The sequence below is a fragment of the Rhipicephalus sanguineus genome, chromosome 2, assembly GCF_013339695.2.
Source record: "Rhipicephalus sanguineus isolate Rsan-2018 chromosome 2, BIME_Rsan_1.4, whole genome shotgun sequence".
NCBI classification, from domain to species: domain Eukaryota; kingdom Metazoa; phylum Arthropoda; class Arachnida; order Ixodida; family Ixodidae; genus Rhipicephalus; species Rhipicephalus sanguineus.
The window spans coordinates 185,298,492-185,321,682 of NC_051177.1; the positions used below are offsets into that span (position 1 = coordinate 185,298,492).

Below are 23,191 nucleotides of genomic sequence, written 5' to 3' on the forward strand. Positions count from 1 at the left end.
GAATGTCCCTGCTTTGTATGCGCGTATTTAACTCTTCACAACCAAAATACACATCCAAAAGTTATTCGTTAAAAAATCGTTGATTTTTTTGCCGGGACCAGGACACCTGTAGAGCGTGTGCGACAAAGTGTGTCGCATTTTAGTTTCCTCTGCAAGCCATTTAATAATCACAGCTGCACTACAAGCGCTGTTCTGGCACAGTTATTGTGCCGTGTACCTCGAAATGAAAACAGGAATGACGTATAGAGAATATATTTGTTTGCTTGTTAAAAGCATTTGGGTCAAGGTTTCGGTGGAAAGCAGCACAGGTGCTGTCGCTTAGCTACAACGTAATCCGGAGCAAGCCCTAAATTTTAAAGTAAAGCAGCAATGAAAAAGAAATGAAACGTCAACCTGTATATAGCATGTGTAATATTCCTTTCCCTCTGAGCTGCGCATGACCGACCTTCATTGGCCGTTTATCCGCGCGCTTAGTGCTAACAGCAAATAGAGGAATATGCGAGCAAGACCTTGTGCCATGATCCTGATTGTTGTTGCAGCGTTGATTCGTCGGAGTGATGCCTTTCTTGATGACAACCCTGCACTTGGAGCCTACCAGGACGAAAGCAAGGTTATTATTTAGACCTGTTTATTTTGCTTTCCTTACAGAAAAACGCGTGGCAGTTATTTATACGCGCCAGTGTTGCGGAATGGGCGCCTCAATTACAATTACATTTCGAGGGTTTAGAACTTGCCGCCATTCCATTCCTTTCGTTGCCTCGGAACGAAAAAAATACAGCCCATTCCTACTCTGGGAATGTTCGGGCAGTTCAATTCCATTCCTGTAATTTCTCAACGTAGAAAAGGCATCTTGATAGTTTTATCGAGTTCAGAATGAACGCCCCATAAAGCTGATGTCATCAGATGCATTAAGTTCTGCATAAGTACACAGAACACGTTACCAAAGTCGAGGGATAGTATAGCTTGGTGACATTACAACAACCACCCTACTAATTCCCATAGGGGCAGTTCTCCCGCTGCCTATAGTATTTGCATGGTCAGCATGTTTGAACGAATGGTGCTGTTCTAATATTGTTTAGGCTTAAATGTACGTATTAATGCTAAAATGACGACATACAGTATTTTATTGCTGACAAAAGTAGTGATCAAAAAGACTAGCCAGTTTTGGCACGCGTCTGAAGCGGTCGAGAATATGGAGAAAACTAAGATTTGGTTTATGGGAAACAGAACACTGTAGGTCTACGGGTGTTAGTTGGAACAGCGCACTGCTCGGGCACCTTGTTCTTTTGCATCGAATACGGAACACTGGGCCGCACGGCTCGTCAGCACTCACGCTTGTCGAGCGCGCCTCGCAAGCATGGATGGGGTGACGAGAACTTTCTTTGTTCGCCCGTGCGCAGCTATGCAATTTCTTACTTGTCGCAAGGGTTATTTACGTGTGCCAGGTAATAAACTTCTCGTGAGATAAAGATCAGGCTGTGTTCTATTTTCGGAAAAAGACGCAATTCCATTCACATTCCATTCCGTGCACAAGGCGCCTAATTCCATTCCCATTCCATTCCTCCAAGCGTTGTCCCCATTCCATTCCAATTTCATTCGGGGGTCTCGAAAATGTGGAATGATTCCAATTCCACAATTTCATTCAAATTCTTGAGGGGCAACTCCGCAACACTGATACGCACAGGTGGTCAAAGTAGGAGCTAATGCTTATGTTTACGAAAAGTTGCTGAGCAGATTATACGTCACTGAACACATGACTATAGTTGGTGAAGAGCAAGGGACCGAATTCACAGAACTTCTTTTTCTTTAGTGCGTGCTCCAATTCGTCAGCAGTCTTCGCTAATGATATGCCCCACGTCTGTGGAACCAGGAATATTAACAAAAATGTTTCGCGTGAGACGTCTCCTGAATACGGGTCCAGGTGTATGCAACAAAATTTCTCTTACAAATGCTCCTCGCCTATTCGTCTCGCCCGTCGCAATTAGTACACACAAAGTAGCTAATTCAACTACATGAAATCCTATAGCTAGAGGGGCGCAGTGTGTAGACGCGAGGTACCAAGCTTAGGCTAAGCGCGTGGTGAGAATTTCAAGTTTTCCTAGAAATTCTGCTTCCCTACACAAGCTAAAAACACGTCGTTTATCAACATGCGCTTCTTCGCCTAGAACCAATGCAGGGTAGAGATGTGCTCGTTGACCGCAGTTTCATCTTTGAAAAGAGGGTTTGTATTCTTATTAGTCAGGTCCGTCGGGGCGCTTGCTCAGAAAACAGCTCATTGAGGTGGCCCAGCTCTTCACACAATTTATACATTGTGTTTGTCGCATGATAGGTTTAGTTGCTTATGTTCAATTAAACCCAACAAAAACAAACAAACAAAGGAAGCATAGGCGTGGGCAGGGCGTCTCATGAGTGGTAACAAATCATCTCGCAGACACCTCTCCCCTCTCAGCGGTTATCCTTTGTTTACTAATATTTGTAAAACCCCAACAATTATCATTTGTTTGCACATTCGATACCACACATGGTTTTATTTGATATAACATAACAACTAGCACAAATTAGATTACATGTAATAGTTAGGCAAATAGCAGAGGCAGACAGTTCTTGTTAGTTCTGCCTATATGATTTCAGGACTAAGAAAGTAAGGCAGTGCATTGAATTTTCCACCAAACAAAGGGTAACCAAAGATATAGAGAGAAAAATATACACTGCGATATAGTTCAACGATACTTGACAATAAGGAAAAAACAAGAATGAGTAAATTATGTGTTATCTATTAAATAATCGCATCCCACACTCTCGGCAGCGACAACGCAGCCCACCGTAAGTAAAAATTTTAAGAAGAAAAGAGAGTCCCGTTACTCATTTGCTCAGTCCTGGATTGTAACATATATAGCATTATTTAAAGATACACGTTATCTTTCTTTTAGATACCGTTATACAGCTCAGAGAGTCGCGCGATACGCGACTCTCTAAAAGACAGTTAATGTATATCCTTAGAGAGTTATATATGTGACAATTCATCACTCAGGACAAAAAGTAACGGGACTTTCTTTTTTGCTTGCAGTGAATGGTAAATTGACATGAAAATTATACCTGTCGAGGAAAGCTGACTGACTGTTGTGCATAAAGATTGACTCGTGGCAATATATACTTGTTACCTGCTCGCACATTCTCATATACATGCCAGTAGTCCTTCGTAAAGTACGTAGGTTTTCAGAATATATAAATATTTTACAATAGCATGCATTAATCTTCAATAGGTGGTGCTGTCGATTTGAGAAATGTTTCGGGAACCTACCCGACTTGTGGCACGACACTCTTTTTTTAAACAAGCATTCCACGGGATCTCCAGTCACCATGGGTCAATTCTGAGGAAATCTTTTGTTCTTTAAATACCATCTCTTCACCTATTTCCCTTTCAACTGATGCGGTCGGGGTGCGTGCAGTTATCGCCGAAGCAAGGCGAGGCATGTACTTATTCCAAAATCCTGGTCATGGCTACACTTTTAAGAGCTAAGCTTGTACTCTCTGTTTGGTCCAGGATGGATATTCAGGACCTCAATGCCTAAAGAGCCACTAATTCCAGAAAATGTCGATTGTCGCCTATTTATGAATGCATGCGCTTCTCTCCCGGAATCTGGTGATTGAAATATGAAAACAGAGGTAAAGCGTCACCTTCCTAGAGTTGATGAATATTGGTAGATTAAGCGAGTTACAGGTTTTGCATATTATTCATGAAACAGCGCTATTGGCCGCGAGATCGAGCGGAGTCGCCGCCTAGCGGCTTCTGGCTGAACCGCGCCTACTGTGGATTGCTCCATGCGTCGTCTGCTAGCCCCGTTGTGTTTGCCTGTGCGCATACGTCATGCAGATCCTAAAAAGGCGGTTTGTTCCGTTGCGTTAGTGCAACTTTAACCGCTCGTACGTATGCCTAACACGATGTAAAGAAGCATTTGGCCTTGATCGGCTGTATATGTACTGTAATAGGATCAGAAAATGCACTTGTCGAGAGTGCTGTGTGTGGTCGTCGTACCCTCGGTTCACGAGAGTCATATCAGTGGAGGTACCGCTCTGTGGTTGAAGCGCATTGCAAAGTGCACTTGGCGTTGCCCTAAGGATACGAAGTATTAAATGTGATGTGAATATAGCCTTTTAGCGGCGCGGTAGTAAAAAAAAGGCTCGCATATACTTGAGCGTTGTGGTTAGGTGTTGTTTATACGTTACGCGAAGAGCTTTAGTTGTGTACGGTCCTGGTCTCACTAGAGAGAATTGCTTCTGTTAAGTAACGTCTGACACTTCGGTACTTAAATTGTCCGCTAAAAAGAACAGAAAATGAAGTTACATGGAAATTACAAAACTGAGTTGCCTTGACCAATTTTAAGTTGTGACAAAATTTATACAAAAAGACCCGTGTACTTAGATTAAGGTACGCGTTAAAGTGCGCTGACGGTCAAAATTAATCCAAACGGCGTAGTTTACATTTATGTCGTAGTAATTTCACGCGAAGCCACATTTTTTTTCTTTACATTATCTTGAGCGTTTGTGTTGGGTTGTTTAGATTGACGGAAGGCAGCGGACATTATTCGTATGAAAAAAACGTACTTTGGTCACATGAAATAACCGGACCTTTGTTCCAATACTGTCGCGCAAGTAATCAATCGAAGAAATTTCCGTGCTGTAGAGTTACCTCTGTGTAGCTGTTACTGGAACAGAAACAAGCGTGTGCATGTTAAACGTCGCCGTAGCGCTAAAGCGCTGTCAGCCACGTATATTTCCTCAGTAAACCTATCAACTGTTCTACATTTAACGGAGAACTGAATAAGAAATGCGAATACATATTTGAGCACCCAGTGCACAAAGTGCTATTTCAACTCATCGGGCAGAAAATGGGCTTTCTTTTTGTTGAGGGGCATCCAAAGGAACAAGATGTAAATAGTTAATTCTGTCGCGCTATACAACAGTGCGTAGTACGTGGAACACAAGCTAAACATGTACTATCGCGCTCAGTATGAGCTACATCACGCGAGCGCGTGGCCGAGCGCACTGCAAAGTTGTACAGTGGCGCTGATCATGGCATATTTTCGAGATATCAGGAGAGAGTTTGGCTGCTCGTACGAGCGCGCATTGCCCCCAATTGCTTGCTTTCATCCTCGAAGTTATCATTTTCGAAGCTGATATCACCGCAGCGCTGAACGAGGGCGAGGGTAAAAGCAAGTGAAGGCGATGCGCGCTCGCAGGGACAGCCAAACACTCTCCCGATTACTCGAAAATATGCCATGATCGGCGCCACTGTACAGCCTTGCAGAGCGCTCGGCCACGCGCTCGCGTGATGTAGCTCATACTGAGCGTAATAGTACCAATAAAACAACAAGGATACGTCACCCATTGCGAAAACGCGTACTATCGCCGAAGGCGAGCAACACGTTTGTTGGCAGGTTGCGCTTCTGTCACAGGTAATTGTAACGTTCGGCGCGCTTCGTGCAATAATTCGGAAATGAAGAGCGCACATATTACCACAAAGCTGCAGTCGACGCATTTTGTTTGCCGGAAATCGGGTCAAATTGCTCTCAACGAAGCGCTGTTGTGCACGTTTGTATACGCGCCGCCAACCGCCTTTCTACGCTAGCGCGGCGACGGCATTTCGAAAGCCCTTTATAAACTCTCTTGTGGCTACTAATACAACTACACTAGCAACGTACCCACTACGCCACAAATCATAATTTTTTGTGAAGTTGGGAAGCACCCACCACGACATTACTCGTCATTCTGCGGAGAAGCGAGGTACCATCTGTAAGGCATTATGTGCAATTTCTTGATGCGACGGCTGATGACCATGAAGAATTATGACTGAGCCTATTGTAATGTGTTGGAAGGTTTAAATGACCCACTAGTTACGTATTCGCATTGTGTGACGCCCGATTATTATATCACTCTCCCACCACGCTTTATAACACACGCTAACGTGCGAAAAGAGATAGAGAGAGGGGAATTAACTTTATTGAGACCCTGAGGAAATGGATCATGGGAGCCTTATGGGCTTCCTTGGCAACCAATAGAGGTGCACTTGCGAGGAACCCACTACGCTATATATCATAATTTTTGTGAGGTAAGGAAGCAGCCACTACGCAAATTTTTGGTCATTATGCGCAGAACCGTGGTACGTGCTAAACATCTGTAAGGTATTATATGCACTTTGTTGATGCTGTGGAAAATGACGACGAAGAATTATGGCAGAGCCTTTGGAATGGGTTGGAAGCATTAAACAACTCACTTGTTGCGCAATTCGCATTGTGTGACGCCTCGTTACAGAATTCGCGTTCCGGACACTTGGTTGTTATGTTACTCTTCTACCACGCTACATTACATATGTTAATGTGGTTCCTTCCCGACATGAAGCCTGTATAGGATCTTTTTGCAAAGCAGTTTCAAGCACCGGCATTGCTCTGAGGTTGGATACTGGGCTCCCACGCAGAGGGCCCAGGTTTGAACCTTGTTCTATCCTGGAAATTCTTTCTTATTTCGTTTTTTTTTTCCTTATTTCGAGCGATAGTGGTTACGGACACCGCCGGCGGCGGCAGAGGCGGACAACTACGGCGCCAAAAACGGCCCTTGTTGTGATCTCATAGCAGCTTTCGCTGTAAAAACTAGCAGAGCCTGCATCTCACCGGCACGTCATGCATCCGGAATTGCAGGCATACAGAAAGGGCTTTATCCAGCGATAATGATGTGGTAGTATTCGCCGTTCTACGCAGCTCTATGTTTTTCGCATAAAGGTTCCGATGGAATGTCCTGCTTTGTATGCGCGTATTTAACTCTTCACATCCAAAATACACATCCAAAAGTTATTCGTTAAAAAAACGTTGATTTTTTTCCCGGGATCAGGACACCTGTAGAGCGTGTGCGATAAAGTGTGTCGCATTTTAGTTTCCTCTGCAAGCCATTTAGTAATCACAGCTGGACTACAAGCGCTGTTCTGGCACAGTTATTGCGCCGTGCACCTCGAAATGAAAACAGGAATGACGTATAGAGAATATATTTGTTTGCTTGTTAAAAGCATTTGGGTCAAGGTTTCGGTGGAAAGCAGTACAGGTGCTGCCGCTTAGCTACAACGTAAGCCAGAGCAAGCGTTAAATTTCAAGGTAAAGCAGCAATGAAAAAGAAATGAAACGTCAACCTGTATATAGCACGTCTAATATTCCTTTCCCTCTCAGCTGCGCATGACCGATCTTCATTGGCCGTCTTTCCGCGCGCTTAGTGCTAACAGCAAATAGAGGAATATGCGAGCAAGACCTTGCGCCATGATCCTGATTGTCGTTGCAGCGTTGATTCGTCGGAGTGATGCCTTTCTTGATGACAACCCTGCACTTGGAGCCTACCAGGACGAAAGCAAGGTTATTATTTAGACCTGTTTAATTTTTCTTTCCTTCCAAAAAAGCGCGTGGTAGTTATTTATACGCGCCAGTGTTGCGGAATGGGCGGCTCCATTACAATTACATTTCGAGGGTTTAGAACTTGCCGCCATTCCATTGCTTTCGTTGCCTCGGAACGAAAAAAATACAGCCCATTCCTACTCTGGGAATGTTCGGGCAGTTCAATTCCATTCCTGTAATTTCTCAACGTAGAAAAGGCATCTTGATAGTTTTATCGAGTTCAGAATGAACGCCCCATAAAGCTGATGTCATCAGATGCATTAAGTTCTGCATAAGTACACAGAACACGTTACCAAAGTCGAGGGATAGTATAGCTTGGTGACATTACAACAACCACCCTACTAATTCCCATAGGGGCAGTTCTCCCGCTGCCTATAGTATTTGCATGGTCAGCATGTTTGAACGAATGGTGCTGAACGAATGGTGCTGCGCGACTCTCTAAAAGACAGTTAATGTATATCCTTAGAGAGTTATATATGTGACAATTCATCACTCAGGACAAAAAGTAACCGGACTTTCTTTTTTGCTTGCAGTGAATGGTAAATTGACATGAAAATTATACCTGTCGAGGAAAGCTGACTGGCTGTCGTGCATAAAGATTGACTCGTGGCAATATATACTTGTTACCTGCTCGCACATTCTCATATACATGCCAGTAGTCCTTCGTAAAATACGTAGGTTTTCAGAATATATAAATATTTTACAATATCATGCATCAATCTTCAATAGATGGTGCTGTCATGATATGCCCCGCGTTTGGAGAACCAGAAGTATTAGGAAAAATTTTTTGCGTGAGACGTCTTCTGAAAAACGGGCCCAGGTGTATACAACAAAATCTCTCTTGCAAAAGTTCCTCGCCTATTCGTCTCGCCCGTCGCAATTATTACACACAAAAATAGCTAATTCAACTACATGAAATCCTATAGCTAGATGGGCGCAGTGTGTAGACGCGAGGTACCAAGCTTAGGCTAAGCGCGTGGTGAGAATTTGAAGTTTTTTTAGAAATTCTGCTTCTCTAAACAAGCTAAAAACACGTTATTTATCAACAAGCGCATCTTCGCCTAGAACCAATGCAGGGTGAATAGAGATGTGTTCGTTGTCCACTGTGTTCGTTGCCCTCTTTTTCATCTTTGAAAAGAGGGTTTGTATTCTTATTAGTCGGGTCCGTCGGGGCCCTTGCTGAGAAAACAGCTCATTGAGTAGGCCCAGCTTTTCACACAATTTATACCTTGTGTTTGTCGCATGATAGCTTTAGTTGCTTATGTTCAATTAAACCCAACAAACAAACAAAAACCAAACAAACAAAGCAAGCATAGGCGTGGGCAGACGTCTCATCAGTGGGAACAAATTATCTCGCAGACACCTCTCCCCTCAGCGGTTATTATTTGTTTACTAATATTTGTAAAACACCAGCAATTATCATTTGTTTGCACTTTCGATGCCGTCATGGACCACAACACCAAGGAAGGGCGTACACATGGTTTTATTTGATATAACATAAGAAGTAGCACAAATTAGATTAAATGCAATAGTTAGGCAAATAGCAGATGCAGATAGTTCTAGTTAGTCCTGCCTATATGATAGGCAGAACTAACAAAGTAAGGCAGTGTATTGAATTTTCCACCAAACAAAGGGTAACCAAAGATATATAGAGAAAAATATTTACTGCGATGTAGTGCAAGGATACTTGAAAATAAGGAAAAGACATGAATTAGTAAAATATGTGTTATCTATTAAATAATCGAATCCCCCACTCTCGGCAGCGACAACGCAGCCCGCCGTACGTGAAAACTCCAAGAAAAAAAAACCCCGTTACTCATTTGCTCAGCCCTGGATTGTAACATATATAACATTATTTAAAGATACACGTTATCTTTCTTTTAGATACCGTTATACAGCTCAGAGAGTCGCGCGATTCGCGACTCTCTAAAAGACAGGTATTGTATATCCTTAGAGAGTTATATATGTGACAATTCATCACACAGGAAAAAAAGTAACTGGACTTTTTTTTTGTTTGCAGTGAGTGGTAAATTGACATAAAAATTATACCTGTCGAGAAAAGCTGACTGACTGTTGTGCATAAAGATTGACTCGTGGCGATATATACTTGCTACCTGCTCGCACATTCTCATATACATGCCAGTAGTCCTTCGTAAAGTACGTAGGTTTTCAGAATATATAAATATTTTACAATATCATGCATTAATCTTCTATACGTGGTGCTGTCAATCTGAGAAATGTTTCGGGAACCTACCCGAGGTGTGGCACGACACTGTTTTTTTTACCAGAACATTCCACGGGACATCCAGTGCTCATCACCATGAGTCAATACTGAGGAAATTTTTTGTTCTTTGAACACCATCTCAGTTATCGCCGAAGAAAGGCGAGGCATGTACGTATTCCAAGATCTTAGTCATGGCTACACTTTTAAAAGCTAAGCTTGTACTCTCTGTTTGGTCCAAGATGCATATTCTAGCACCTCAACGCCTAAAGAGCCACTAACTCCAGAAAATGTCGATTGTCGCCTAGTTATGAATGCATACGCTTCTCTCCCGAAATCTGGTGATTGAAATTAGAAACAGATATAAAGCGTCACCTTCCTATATTTGATGAATATTGGCTGATTGGGCGAGTTACAGGTTTTGCATATTATTCATGAAACAGCGCTATACCGACACAGGAAGAAGTATGAAGAAGGGAGACACACGGTGTCTATAGATTTATAAAACCACCTCACTAAATATCTTGCACTCTGGTATGCAAGACAGTATTTCCACCAAGTATAAACAGCGGATGAACGTCATGCGCTGCACTGAGGACACGAGGACACATGGAATACCTACAACTTCCCACAGCGCAGAAAAATGAGAGGAAACGAGGCTTCAGCTCAGACCTAAAAAGCTTTACACAAAGAAAACTTAATCGCCCTGCACTGCGCTCCACTAATATGTTTCCTGTTTCAGCCAACCATGCAGTGCCACATGCACACACACACACACACACACACAAAAAAGAAATCACTGAAAGTGGAGTCGGTTCCAGGTGGACAACAAAGTACTCGTACACTGGTTCCCAGAGTTTAGCTACCATTGGAAATAATACATATAACGGCCATGTAATGGTTGTAACAACTAGCGTAATAATGTAATCACGAAGCTCCTAATTACCTGACATGCAGCAGTTTTTCACATACTACGTCACATATAAAATAAGCAGCGTAACATCGACATAGCGAATTTGCTGCGCTGCGGCTTCATTGATAACTATTGGCAAAGGGAATCATATACGTAGTTCATATTATATATATAATCGTAAACTCCAGAACGCTTGAAAAACTGAATTGCTTCAAAGAGCGTGATTAACTTCCACACTTCAGTCTTTCTGCACTGGGCAGGTACACCGTTTTCCTTGTGCTTTCCGAACGTAAAATTTCTGCCACAGCTCGTGTAGTGTACGCGGAAAAAACCCTGAGGCAGCGGAAGAAGTGGCCATCGCCCTAGCCATCGTTTGCCCCGGTTGCAGGTATATAATAAGTGACTCGCAGGCGGCGGTCAGAAATTATGCACAAGGCAGAATTTCACCAGAGGCCGCGGCTATCCTCAAAGCGAACGCGAATTATATCACCTCTGAAGAGACGGAGGAACGACACATTATATGGTTCCCGGCTCATACGTCCCCCCACACCCCCATACCCAACCTCAATGGAGAGGTCCATCGCGTAGCGCGAGGTCTCACGTTCCGCGCTCGTGTAGAAAGGTCCTCTCCAGGGGATGCAAATCCAGAGGAGGGCTGGACAGAGAGAGACAGAATGACTAGATACTGTGACATTACAAAATTTTATCAAAAATCCAGGTGTATTTATCCACCCCCAAGCCCCAAACTCGACAGGGCCCAATCGGTAGATTGGAGGCAATTACAAACCCAGACCTTCCCCAACCCCGTTCACCTCAGGAGGATATACCCAGACGTCTATTCAGACGATAACTGCAAATTATGCGGCTGGACTCACGCATCTCTTAGGCACATTCTCTGGGAATGCGCGGTTATAGGCGAAGAACATGCAGTCTCCCCAGATGAAGCTGCGGCGCGGTGGACGGCCGCGCTGCGCAGCTCAAACCTGCAAGATCAACTGTGGGCCATCCAGCAAGCCCGTGAGGCGGCGAGGAGACAGGGTCTCCGGTCCTCCTCGGGGGCGGCCTAGGCCCAGGCCACGAATTTGCCGGAGTTCTGAATAAAGTTGTTACCACCACCACCATTTGCCACTTTCTGGGCAACATCGGATATCTGGCTGATTTGGGAAATGAATCTTATTATACAGAAAAATAGAATGTGGGAAATTTTCACTTTGCGCCTATTTAAACCCCATATCTGGCAATCTTTCCGCACATTATTCCGTACCACACATTTCGTTATAAGCTCATAATTCGCAGCGTCCCAACACCACAAGAACACACACACAAAATGCTTTTAAACACCTACACTCCTAAAAGTAGCTTTTTGTAAGTTGCGTAACAAGTGTTTCGAACAACACAAAATAAACAGAAGTGTTTCACAAACATTTCGGATGATTTTCGTTGTTTGAATTGTCCAATGCGTTCAGTAAAATTATGATGTTTCGGGTTCATCCGCATAGCATAACAACACACTTGACGAAAATGTGCCAGTCAGGCTAGATTCACGACAGGTCACATTATATGCGCCTTTTTACCGAACACATATAATATAAGTGGTCTGAGGTGTATACATGCATAGTGCGCAAAGCCATTACGTGGGGCAATGCTCTAGATTGAACTTCGATATCTAGAGCAGCAGCAAGTAGGATCAAGATCTCTTAGTTTACCAAGGAGGACTTGTAAGCTGCTCTGTTTGATGGAAACTGTTTATATTTAAATTGGGCAGATCCAACGCCTTGTGGGAATCGGTATCATGCGAAGAAATGAGCGAGCAGTTCTATGCTGCATTTTTTGGCTTACGCGTTACGAGGTGGTTGGATGTGTTTTTGTAAGTGTAGTAGTTGTGTGCACATCGTGGGCTTACTAGGCACGTCGGCAACACTGCTGTTTAAACTTATGGTCTGACGTAACGTCAGCACTCACACTCGAGCACATAAAGTGCACTTTACGGTGCGAATATGTGAATATCATACGTAACTTTCGTTATCGTTGTAATAATATATGGTGCGCGCGGTAAGATAGGCAAGAACAAAACAGTGCGCCGTGCGGTGGCGACTTGTGTGGACGTTTGGATGTGTGCGCCGTGCGGGGGCGAATTGCGTATGTGCCGTGCTGTGGCGAAGAGAATGACGATCGTGTGCGCGGCGTGCCTCGAGGCAGCGTGACCAGTGCGTGGCCCGTGCGCGAGAGTCGAATTCCAAGGCTGGGATCTCCTTCGCTGGGCGTCCGGTCCATGGGAGAAACCACAGCCCTACCTCCTGGTGCCTCGACGTAACGGAGCGTTCCCGCCGTTCCCGCTACGGGAAGATCGAGCCAGGGGCCGTGTACAAGGCCGGGCCAAGCCTCGATGCCGTGTTCAGACGGGTACCCTCAGGGTTCGGGCCCACGAGCCGAGGGCGTCAACAGTGGAGCGGGTCCCTTGGGCGCAGAGTCCTGGCATCAACGGCCGCGGAGTAGACCTCCGTGACTTCACGCGCGCAGACCAAGCACCGAGCTACGGCATCGACAGAGGTCTACGCACGACGCCTTCGACTCGGCAACGTCATCGGCTCCGACGGCAAACTGTACGCCACTGCTTGACTGTTTCGCGTAGCAGCCATCACGTCGCATATGTAACTGTTTTCTATATTCGTTGAGTCCTTTCGTGTGTGTAAAGATGTCTTACGTGTGCTTGTCCACCTGCGTGCTGCGTCATTCTTTCTGGAGCGAATCCTGAACCCAAACACAACATCACAAACTGGCGAGCCTGCCAGGATTCACTCAGTAACAGTGAAAGAAAGCAGTTTCACTCGTGTACCAGCACACGTTCGGACTCGAACATGGACTTAGAGAAGCTTACCGCTGTAGGTATTCAACTCGGGCTGACAGGCGCAGAACTGAGCAGGTGGATCGAGGCTCAGCAGGCAAAGCAAAGGGATGAAAGAGCTGCGGAACGAGAGGCACTCAAAGAAGCTGCGGAGATAGCGCGCTTAGCTGATGAGAGGCAGCGTTAGATCCTCCAGCTAAAGCTACAGCTTCAGGAAGGAGCTCGGAATGTACCGGCTGCAGCTAATGACGTTTTGCCTGTACCCAGCACTTCATCACCGCTTAACCCACAAAAACTACTTCCTCTCTTCGATGAAAAACGCGACGACTTGCACGCGTACTTGAAGAGATTTGAGCGAGTAGCAACCGGTCAGGACTGGCCGGTTGCCACTTGCTGTGAGCATGTGCCTCACGGGCGACGCCTTAACAGTGATCGGTAGGATGACTGCCGCCGATTCATTGGACTACCAGAAGGTGAAGAAAGCCTTGCTGCAGAGGTTCCAATTTACGGCGCAGGGTTACCAAGACAACTTTCGCAAGGCAAGAGCTGCGGATGGCGAAACTGGAACGCAGTTAGCCGTGAGAATTGCGAGTTATTTTCATCATTGGTTCGACATGGCCAACGTGTCGAAAACGTATGAAGGGCTACGCGATCATATATATATAATCTCCGAGCAATTCCTACGCTGTTGCCAACCGAAACTAGTTATCGTCTTGAAGGAGCCAGAGGGCAAATCACTTGATGAGCTTGCTAAGCTAACTGATCGCTTCCTCGAAGCACAGAATTTGCCAAACATTAGAAAAGGTCCCGATACCGGGAAGGATTTCGGTGGCAAACCTAATGAAGCGCCCCGAAAACCGCAAGTTAAGTGCATGCTCTGCAATCGTTTCGGCCATTCGGCTCCCGACTGTCGCAGCTCACCTAAACAAATGGTAATATGCAAGGTGTGCGGCAAACCGGGACACACAGCTGAAAATTGCAGAGGTCAGCGCGCAGACAACAAACCGACTTCGTCCTGTGCATTCACAGAAGCACAACCGACTGGCCCTCGTCAGGGCAAAACATCAAGGTGCCCACGAAAGCAAGCTAGCCGCTCCAGTAACGACGACGAGAGCAGGAAACCCGCTGTACCTTTCCTAAGCGACGGGATGCCAGTAGTCGAAGGGCGATTGCTAGGACGAAAGGTTCGCGTGCTTCGGGACACAGGCTGCAATACAGCAATTGTCAGGCGAGAGTTAATTCCTGAGCAGTGCTTGACGGGCAAAACACGCAATGTCGTTTTGCTTGATGGTTCAAGTAGTCGCCTCCCCGAAGCCATCGTACAAGTGAAAACGCCTTACTTTTCAGGCAACATAAAAGTGGCTTGTATGAACCACCCACTGTACGACGTGGTTTTAGGAAACCTTCCAGGCGTCAGAGGACCATACGATCCTGATTCTGACTGGGAGCGAGCAGTTGCGACTGAAGAAGAGGAGGAGTTGTGTAAAGAACCGAACGTGACCAGGAACCCTCCACAGGCTTCAAGCGTGGCTAAAGCCAAAGCCCAGCAACCAAAACACAGCAAGATGCGTCCCTTGTGCGTCCCAGAAGTTGTGTCGAGTGACATTACCAAAGCGCAACTGACTGAAGGACAGCAGAAGGACCCCAAGTTGAAATCGCTTTTTGCTAAGGTGAACAGAGAATTTAAATCTGGAAAAGGCCACAGCTTTGAATTCGTGGAAGAAAATGGATTGCTCTACCGACGTTATCGCCTTGCGACAGGTAGAACATTTAGGCAGCTAGTAGTTCCAAAGGCGTTCCGACGAAATATTTTAGAAGTTGCTCATGAAAACATCATGGCTGGGCATCAAGGAATAAAAAGAACAACCGATCGTATTTTGCAAGAATTCTACTGGCCTGATTTACACGGAGACGTAAAACGCTTCGTGAAGTCCTGTGACATATGTCAACGAACCACCCCTAAAGGAAAAATAGGAGTCGCTCCATTGGGCAACATGCCTCTGATTCGCACACCTTTCGAAAGAGTGGCAGTGGATTTGATCGGCCCCTTTTCACCAGTGTCAGACCGGGGAAACCGATACGTTCTGACCTTAGTTGATTTCGCAACTAGGTATCCGGATGCTGTAGCACTTCCTGCAATTGATGCCATTCATGTTGCGGAAGCGCTTATAGAAATGTTTTCCCGCATTGGTTTGCCCAAAGAAATAGTCACTGACCAGGGAGCAAGCTTTACCTCCGACTTAATGAAAGAGGTCAGTCGGCTTCTCTCTGTGAAGCTCCTCAAGACGACGCCATACCATGCCATGGCGAACGGCCTCGTCGAGAAATCCAATGGCACCCTGAAGATGATGTTAAGAAGAATCTGCCAAGAGAAATCACGATCATGGGATAGGTACCTCGCACCGCTGCTTTTTCGTACCGAGAAGTACCACAGACAAGCCTCGGGTTCTGTCCCTTTCAGCTTATATATGGCCGTCATATCCGAGGACCGCTGACAGTATTAAGAGAACAGTGGACAAATGAGGACCTCGACGGCGAAACACGGAGAACCTACACGTATGTCTTTGACTTGCGGAATCGGCTGGAGGAGACGTGCAAGATCGCGCACGAACAATTAGAGAAAGCTCGCGCCAAGCAAAGAACATACTACGACAAGAAGAGTCGTCCTAGAAAATTGTGTTCAGGCGACAAAGTTCTCATATTGTTGCCTACTGACTCCAATAAACTTATAATGCAATGGAAAGGACCATTCCCAGTAATTGAGCGAAGAAATGACGTGGATTACGTCACTGACGTCTTTGGGAAAAACAAGATATTCCATTTAAATATGCTCAAGAAATACGAAGAACGGGAGCCTAGAGAGCCCCAACAGGTGTCAGTTGTCACAGAGGTTACCGAGAACACCACCGAAGGACAAGACGACGAAGTGAATCCTATGCCAGTACTGAACCTGCATCGCACGCAATTTTGCACCAGTGTCAACCTATCCACAGACCTTACTGCTGAACAGGTTGAAGTGGAATGCTTATTGGAAGAGTACGCCGACATTTTTTCAGACCTGCCTGGAAAGACTGCGCTCGTGGAGTGTTCCCTTCGTCTCACATCCGATAAACCGGTGCACGTCCCTCAGTACCCTATACCATTTGCCTTGCAAGAAAAGGTCGAAAACGAAGTGCAAGAGATGCTGAAGTTGGGTATCATTGAGAAGTCTCAGTCGCCGTACCACGCACCCATTGTTGTGGTGAAGAAACCAGACCACACGCTTCGGCTCTGCATCGATTTCAGGGAGCTAAACAAGATACTCATTCCAGATTGCGAGCCAATACCACGCATTGATGTCGTGCTTGCGCCTGTTGGTCAAAAGCGGATTTTTTCCAAATTTGACTTTACGAAAGGATATTGACAAGTACCGATGTCAACAGAGAGCCGTGAGAAAACTGCTTTCTCCAGCATGTCTGGTCTCTACCACTTTATTTACATGCCTTTTGGTATTTTAACGCTCTCGAATTTAAATTACCAATGTCTGTTCTCGCCGTTCCTGGGTAGATATAAACTGTCAATCACTTGTGGCTCATACCCGTACACCGCGGCCCGCGGTAAACGGGAATGAGCCACACGTGTCTGGAGGAAAGGTTCTGATGACGTACGCGACAGGATGTTCGTGTTATTGATTTCATGACCAGACAGTCATATTCGTCAAATCCTCTTACCCTCCCATGCCAGTTTTGGTCTACGCAAACGTAAGGAGGCGATCACGAGTGCACCCAGACGTAAGCAGCTAAATAGATATATACGTAGATAGAAGCGCTCAAAGGGCCTAGGGTTTGCCAAGAAATGCGTCGCATTTAATAATAAACCGAAGTGCGGATGCGTTCTCCAATTCTCATTGTCTTCAATAGAGCCCAAACGAGATATGATGCCTTACACTGTTAAAAACATATTTCATGGCACTTTTTGCACCAAAAGTAGAGCGGCGAAGGATCGTACGCGGCAAACGTAATCTTCGCAATTTTTATGGCGCTATTTGTCATGCCAGCATTTGCCAGAAAATGTTCGCTTATATTATTAGCTCATAAAGCAGCACCGGAAGTTTAGCACGTTATTCAAGGCGCTGTTGTGACGCAAAACGGCTCTTGGCAGTGGCCTTATGAGTTGTCGAGAGACGTCGCGCTTTAGTAGTGCCGCCAGCGGCGGACTTTAGCCGACAGGCTACTTCGGCGAGCTATGCTGATAAAATACGTTCAAAGGTTGTAAATATATCGACGTTAAAAGAGGAAATGAGTTGACAAGTGTCCCATGACGTTCGTTTCTCCAAAATTTATGCAAAATGTTCTGGAATGAAAGCTGGATACCTTGACGCTTTTTTTAATATCTCAGTGCTATACAAGTGTTTGAAATTGAGCTTATTCTTCCGGCTTTCTAAGCCTCTCTCCTCTAGTATCGTCATTGTAATACGGGCGTGAAGGCCAGTAATTAAAAATCGATTGCTAGACCGGCGGTGCTCGACGCGTACGTTAAGCGAAGCATTGCGTCAGTCATTGCACCACTCGACGCTGACGCAAGTAAAACTGCTGGAGCCCATCCATAGTAGCACCAAATGTTGACACGGCGTTGACGCCACATTGAGAAAGTACTTCATCGTTGTGACAAACATTGCGTGCCACAAGAGATATTTACGTGGCGCAATTAAAAAAAAATCTGGAGCGCTTTTCCTATCGGGAAAATGGGACAAGCGAAGCTTGAGGTGCGCGTGGCTGACCTACTAATTTTCTTTCTTTGTTTCTGTCACATTGCCCAATGCCCCCTCCTTACTTTTTCCTTCCTCCATGCCGGGCGTTGCACCTTCATCCACGTGCTTAGTAGCGCAACGCTTCAGTTTATACAGGGAGCAACGTCGCAAAGGCGTTCATATCCACAAAACAATAAAATGTGACAACGTGAAAAAAAAGTGACCTTGACAAAAGATCACATTGCCATATCATCATCATCAGCCTGTCTACGCCCACTGCAGGGCAAAGGCCTCTCCCATGTTCCGCCAATCAACCCGGTCCTGTGCTTTCTGCTGCCACGTTGTACCTGCAAACTTCTTAATCTCATCTACCCACCTAATTTTCTGTCTCCCCCTCACGCGTTTGCCATCTCTTGGAATCCAGTCAGTTACCCTTAATGACCACCGGTTATCCTGCCGACGTGCTACGTGCCCGGCCCATATCCATTTCTTCTTCTTGATTTCAACTAAGATGTCCTTAACCCTCGTTTGTTCCCTGACCCACTCAGCTCTCTTCCTGTCTCTTAAGGTTCCACCTATCATTTTCCTTTCCATCGCTCGCTGCGTCGTCCTCAATTTAAGTTGAACCCTCTTTGTAAGTCTCCAGGTTTCTGCTCCGTAGGTAAGTACCGGTAAGATGCAGCTGTTATATACCTTCCTCTTGAGGGATAGTGGTAGATTCCCATTCATGATTTGATAATGCTTGCCGAGTGAGCCCCAACCCATCCTTATTATTCTAGTTATTTCACTCTCATGGTTCGGCTCTGCGGTTACTACCTGTCCTAAGTAGACGTACTCCTTTACAACTTCCAGTGTCTCGCCACCTATCGCAAAGCTGCTGTTCTCTGCCAAGATTGTTCCACATTACTTTACACACATTGCCTCCCACATTGCCTTATAGGAAAGGCTTATCGCCGACAGGCCCACGATAGAGATAGCTGAGTTATTGAAAAAATCACAGTTCAAGGCGAAGCAATGAATGCGATAGCAACAAACTGTAGTGTTACACGAAGTGAGGCTGGCAGCTAACTGTTTTGCATCCGATCTCGCGTAACTACAAAACGCTTGTGTAGGAGAATACGGCCGCTCCAGGGAGAGATCCTCCCCGCAAAGTCACTTCGCGTCGAGAGCGCAGAACGTAGAAGGGTATACGAGCCGCCCGCTGTGATGGCTTTCGAGATTGCGCGCGCGCCAGCGATCGCCACCGCCCCCTTAGATTCAAAGTTCAAAGTTGCTCTTCGCGCGACGCGACACTCCCCCCCCCCCTCGCGTATATTAAGTATCGTTAAAGATGGGCGGGCCATTTCCTGTCTGCTTCGACGGCAGGCATTCCGAGCGGGGTGATGTAATCGCATGCACCCTCCGAGCGATGGGCCGTCTTGTTTGAACTCTGATTCGGCCGCGTTCGTCGCCCCCGCTCGCGCGTTTTTACGCGCGGTAGAACATACAATGCGCGGGGGGATCTTATCAATTAGGACTTCAGAGCGGAAGGACATGACGGTGATGGCGACGGCAAAAACCCGTCGAGACTGTCCGTATCATTGCTATCACAATAAAATGGCGCGTACAAATACGCACGAGATCGGCGCACCTTCGAGGGCCTCATTTCTGTACGCTCACCGGCGCAGGCTTCTCGCGCACGACGCTGCCACCGAAATATGTCAGTCATAAGCGCTTCGCTTAAAAACACGTCAGTTGTCTCAGTGTTCCTAGACAGCGTCAGTTTTGGGGGCAGTACGCAACCTCTGCTGTGTGCGCACTTCGCTATGCCACAATCTGCATTATCTGCACTGGCTCGAATGAACCCATCCTTGTCATAATGAAATACTGAAATGCGCATTACTCATGAGGCCGACCAAGCAAGCGCTCCCTACTAGAAACAGCGGGAAAGGAGGCGTATTCTGTATTGAAGGAATTGGGGTATTGAGTACGTATATCGTCACGTGGTCGTGGCGGTGACAAAGGCAGCAGTTGACGTCTTCAAGACCAAACTCTTTATTCGGGCGAACTTGTGCCCGGAAAACAAAAAAAAAGCTAAAGTACAAGCAATACACGCTCTACACTGATAGCGGCAGGCACCGCCGTCGGTCTTAGGACAATCTGATCTGCGGTAAAGCGCGTCGGCATTTATACATGTGGCACCAAACATTCGAGGCTTATTGCCGGTAGCCGCGGTAGTTCCAGAATTACCTCCACTCTTCGCGTGTGCACGCTCAAGCCTATCAGAATATTCTCAAACAACTGGAAGGTTCCCAAACATTCGGGCGCGGATTGCGCAAGGCAGTGGTTATACCAGTAACGGACTACTTACGTAAAAATAGCAAAAGAAGCGCGCGCCGCAATATCTTTGCGCTGAGAATATTCATGTTTCATTTGTTGTTGTTTTTTTACTGCGTAGTTGTGCAGATAGCGGGTAACGTGTTGACGAACCAGCGCACGTGAAGGGGCAGTTCATACGGGGATACATAAAGACCATGGTTGTACGCATTCATGGAAATCACAATTTTGTGCGCATTATGCCCACGCATGCAACCCTTCGAAACCAGAATACTGAGGGCAAGCTTACTGCTATTTAATAGTAATAATAATAATTCCTGGTGTTTAACGTCCCAAAAACACGAGGATTATGAGGAACGCCGTAGTGGAGGGCTCCGGAAATTTCGACCACCTGCGGTTCCTTGACATGACCTAAATCTAAGTACACGGGCCTCAAACATTTTCGTCTACACCAAAATTGCCGCCGCCGTGGCCCGGATTCGATCCCGAGTGGAGTGCCATAACCACTAGACCACTATGGCGGGGCTGGTCTCCAATAGTAGGCTAATAGTTGTTAGGGTCCTTACGTCGCAAAACCCCTATGTGACTATGAGGGAGGCTGTAGTGGAGGGCTCCAGAAATCTTGACCAGTTGGTGTTCTTTAACGTGCACATAAATCTAAGTACACGGGCCTCAAGCATTTCGCCTCCATCGAAATGCGTCCGCCACGGCCGGTATTTGATCCCGCGACCTTCGCGTCAGGAGTCGAGCGCCGCAACTTCTAGACCAACGTGGCAGCTTCCAATAGTAGGGTACTTAGTAATTTCAGTCTTCTCGCTTTTTATAAAGACGCAACCGAGCCACGTGTATTTGTGGCGTCCTCACACGTGCCGGCGAGTGACATGAGGCATCGTCTAAGCAGCACCGGCGCGTCGGTGGAAAGATTTCTGGCGACTTTGGAAGGTTTCGTTTTCACATTGGCTCTGACTAGGAAAATAAATGTATGGCATTTTAAAGGCAGTTCTTCAATTCCACGCAATCATCGAAGAGACAGCGATGCACCCGAACAAAATAGAGTGAACCTTGTTCCTTTAAGGGAGAAACGCAGACGTCCCTTATGTTCGTCTTTAAACGGAGTAACTTGCTTCACATATGCGTGATTGCAATGTTGCTCGCCTGTCAGAAACAATACTGCTGACGCCAGGCGAGTGAAGTGAGCAACACAGTTAGGCATACGAACTGCATCGATAATCACTATGCATCACTGGCAATCGCAACAAAAAAAAAAAAAAAACCTTCCGCAAACCTATTCTTAGGCCTGACGTGGCGCTGGGTTAATGAATGCGCACGGGACCGCAAGCTCACTACCAAAAATAATGAAATGGTCAGTTTGTCCACATACTGTGCTGTTGCAAATGGAACCCAATATTTCTCCATGACATTAGCGAGGAGCAAGAACGCCTGTACATGGGAGATTTAAAAATACATTTTTTTTTCAAAAGAAGAGGCAGCGCTTGCGTGAGTAACACATCTGTCTTAATCTATAGTACTGAAATGTCATTTTTGACTAACCAGATGGGTTGGAGGGAGTATCTTGTTTCAATTGATCGCGCCAGCGCATTTGCGCTTTTTTGATTCTATGTACTGTAGCTCACTGCGTTGAAATAAACCAGTTGGTATTATGTACTCAATCTGTTGGGTATGTCTTCTTTCGGATCTCTATTTCCGAATTTCGCGCAGTTAACAATAATTTTATGTAGCTGTAACAGCGCCAGAGCCGTGAAGTAAGCGGTAGCTTGCGACTCCTGGAAGGAATCATTGCTGCCAAAGTTACCGAATTCAGGAGCCCTCGTTCTATCAGGAAAATTGGGGCAAGGGAAGCTTGGCGGGCGCTTGCCTGACGTACTACTTTCCTTTTTCCTTTGTTTTTCTCTTTCTCTCCACGGCACTGCGCAATGCTCCCTCCTAACTGTTTCCTTCCTCCCGCCAGGAAATGGACCGCCATACACGTGCTTAGCAGTACAACACTTTAGTTGCAGCTGGCAACAGCGACGGCCACGCGTTCATATCCAGGCAACCATGAAATGCGGCAACGCGAAATGAAATGTCACCCGATAGCCTATAAGTCAGATTGCAGTATCAGAAACTGCTCATTGCAGAAAAACCCACGACCTAGAGAGAATAATTTATTGTAAAACGGGGCATACAAACACGCATGCGACCGGCGCACCTTCAATGGCCGGGTTTCTCAGCGTCCGTGGCCGCGAGATTTTTCCTTCGGTCACACCTACAACGCCAACGGCAATACAAGCGTCGCTTGAAAAAAAAGTTATCGCCTAGGGGGCTCACGAAGGTAGTGTAAAAGAGGCTTTTTACGGACAGCTCGCGAGGTAATCATAATAATAATATTAACAATATTATCTGGGGTTTTACGTCCCAAAACCAAGTTCACGAGGTAAGCTAATTCATGGATAACGCCGGAAGACGCCGGCAGCGCAATGCAGAGCATGCAGTGATGTTTGCATATATACACTCGTTTCAAGTTTTTCAGGTATTGGAGACAGTCCACATTCCGTGTACGCAGCACGCACGCTACAATACGCGTTTCATTGATATGAACACTATGGATAGCGCCAACCAACCTGAACACAACAGCGTATACACATACCCTAGTATGAAGCATGTGCACATAATTCAATGCCCTAATACGGAGCGCAGAATCCTATATGTAGTCTCTGGTGCTGGCCCACTCTGG

General features: G+C 46.0%; 1 protein-coding gene across 1 annotated transcript in view; it reads left to right on the forward strand.

Moving 5' to 3' along the window:
- Positions 1-7,256: 7,256 nt before the first annotated feature.
- The window catches only part of LOC119382094 (uncharacterized), a 34,608-nt gene continuing 18,673 nt past the window's right edge, over positions 7,257-23,191 (forward strand). The window contains exon 1 of the mRNA XM_049413002.1: positions 7,257-7,394. Within this exon, the coding sequence (XP_049268959.1) occupies positions 7,281-7,394 (114 nt within the window). The 5' untranslated portion in view covers positions 7,257-7,280. The remainder of the gene's footprint in view (positions 7,395-23,191) is intronic.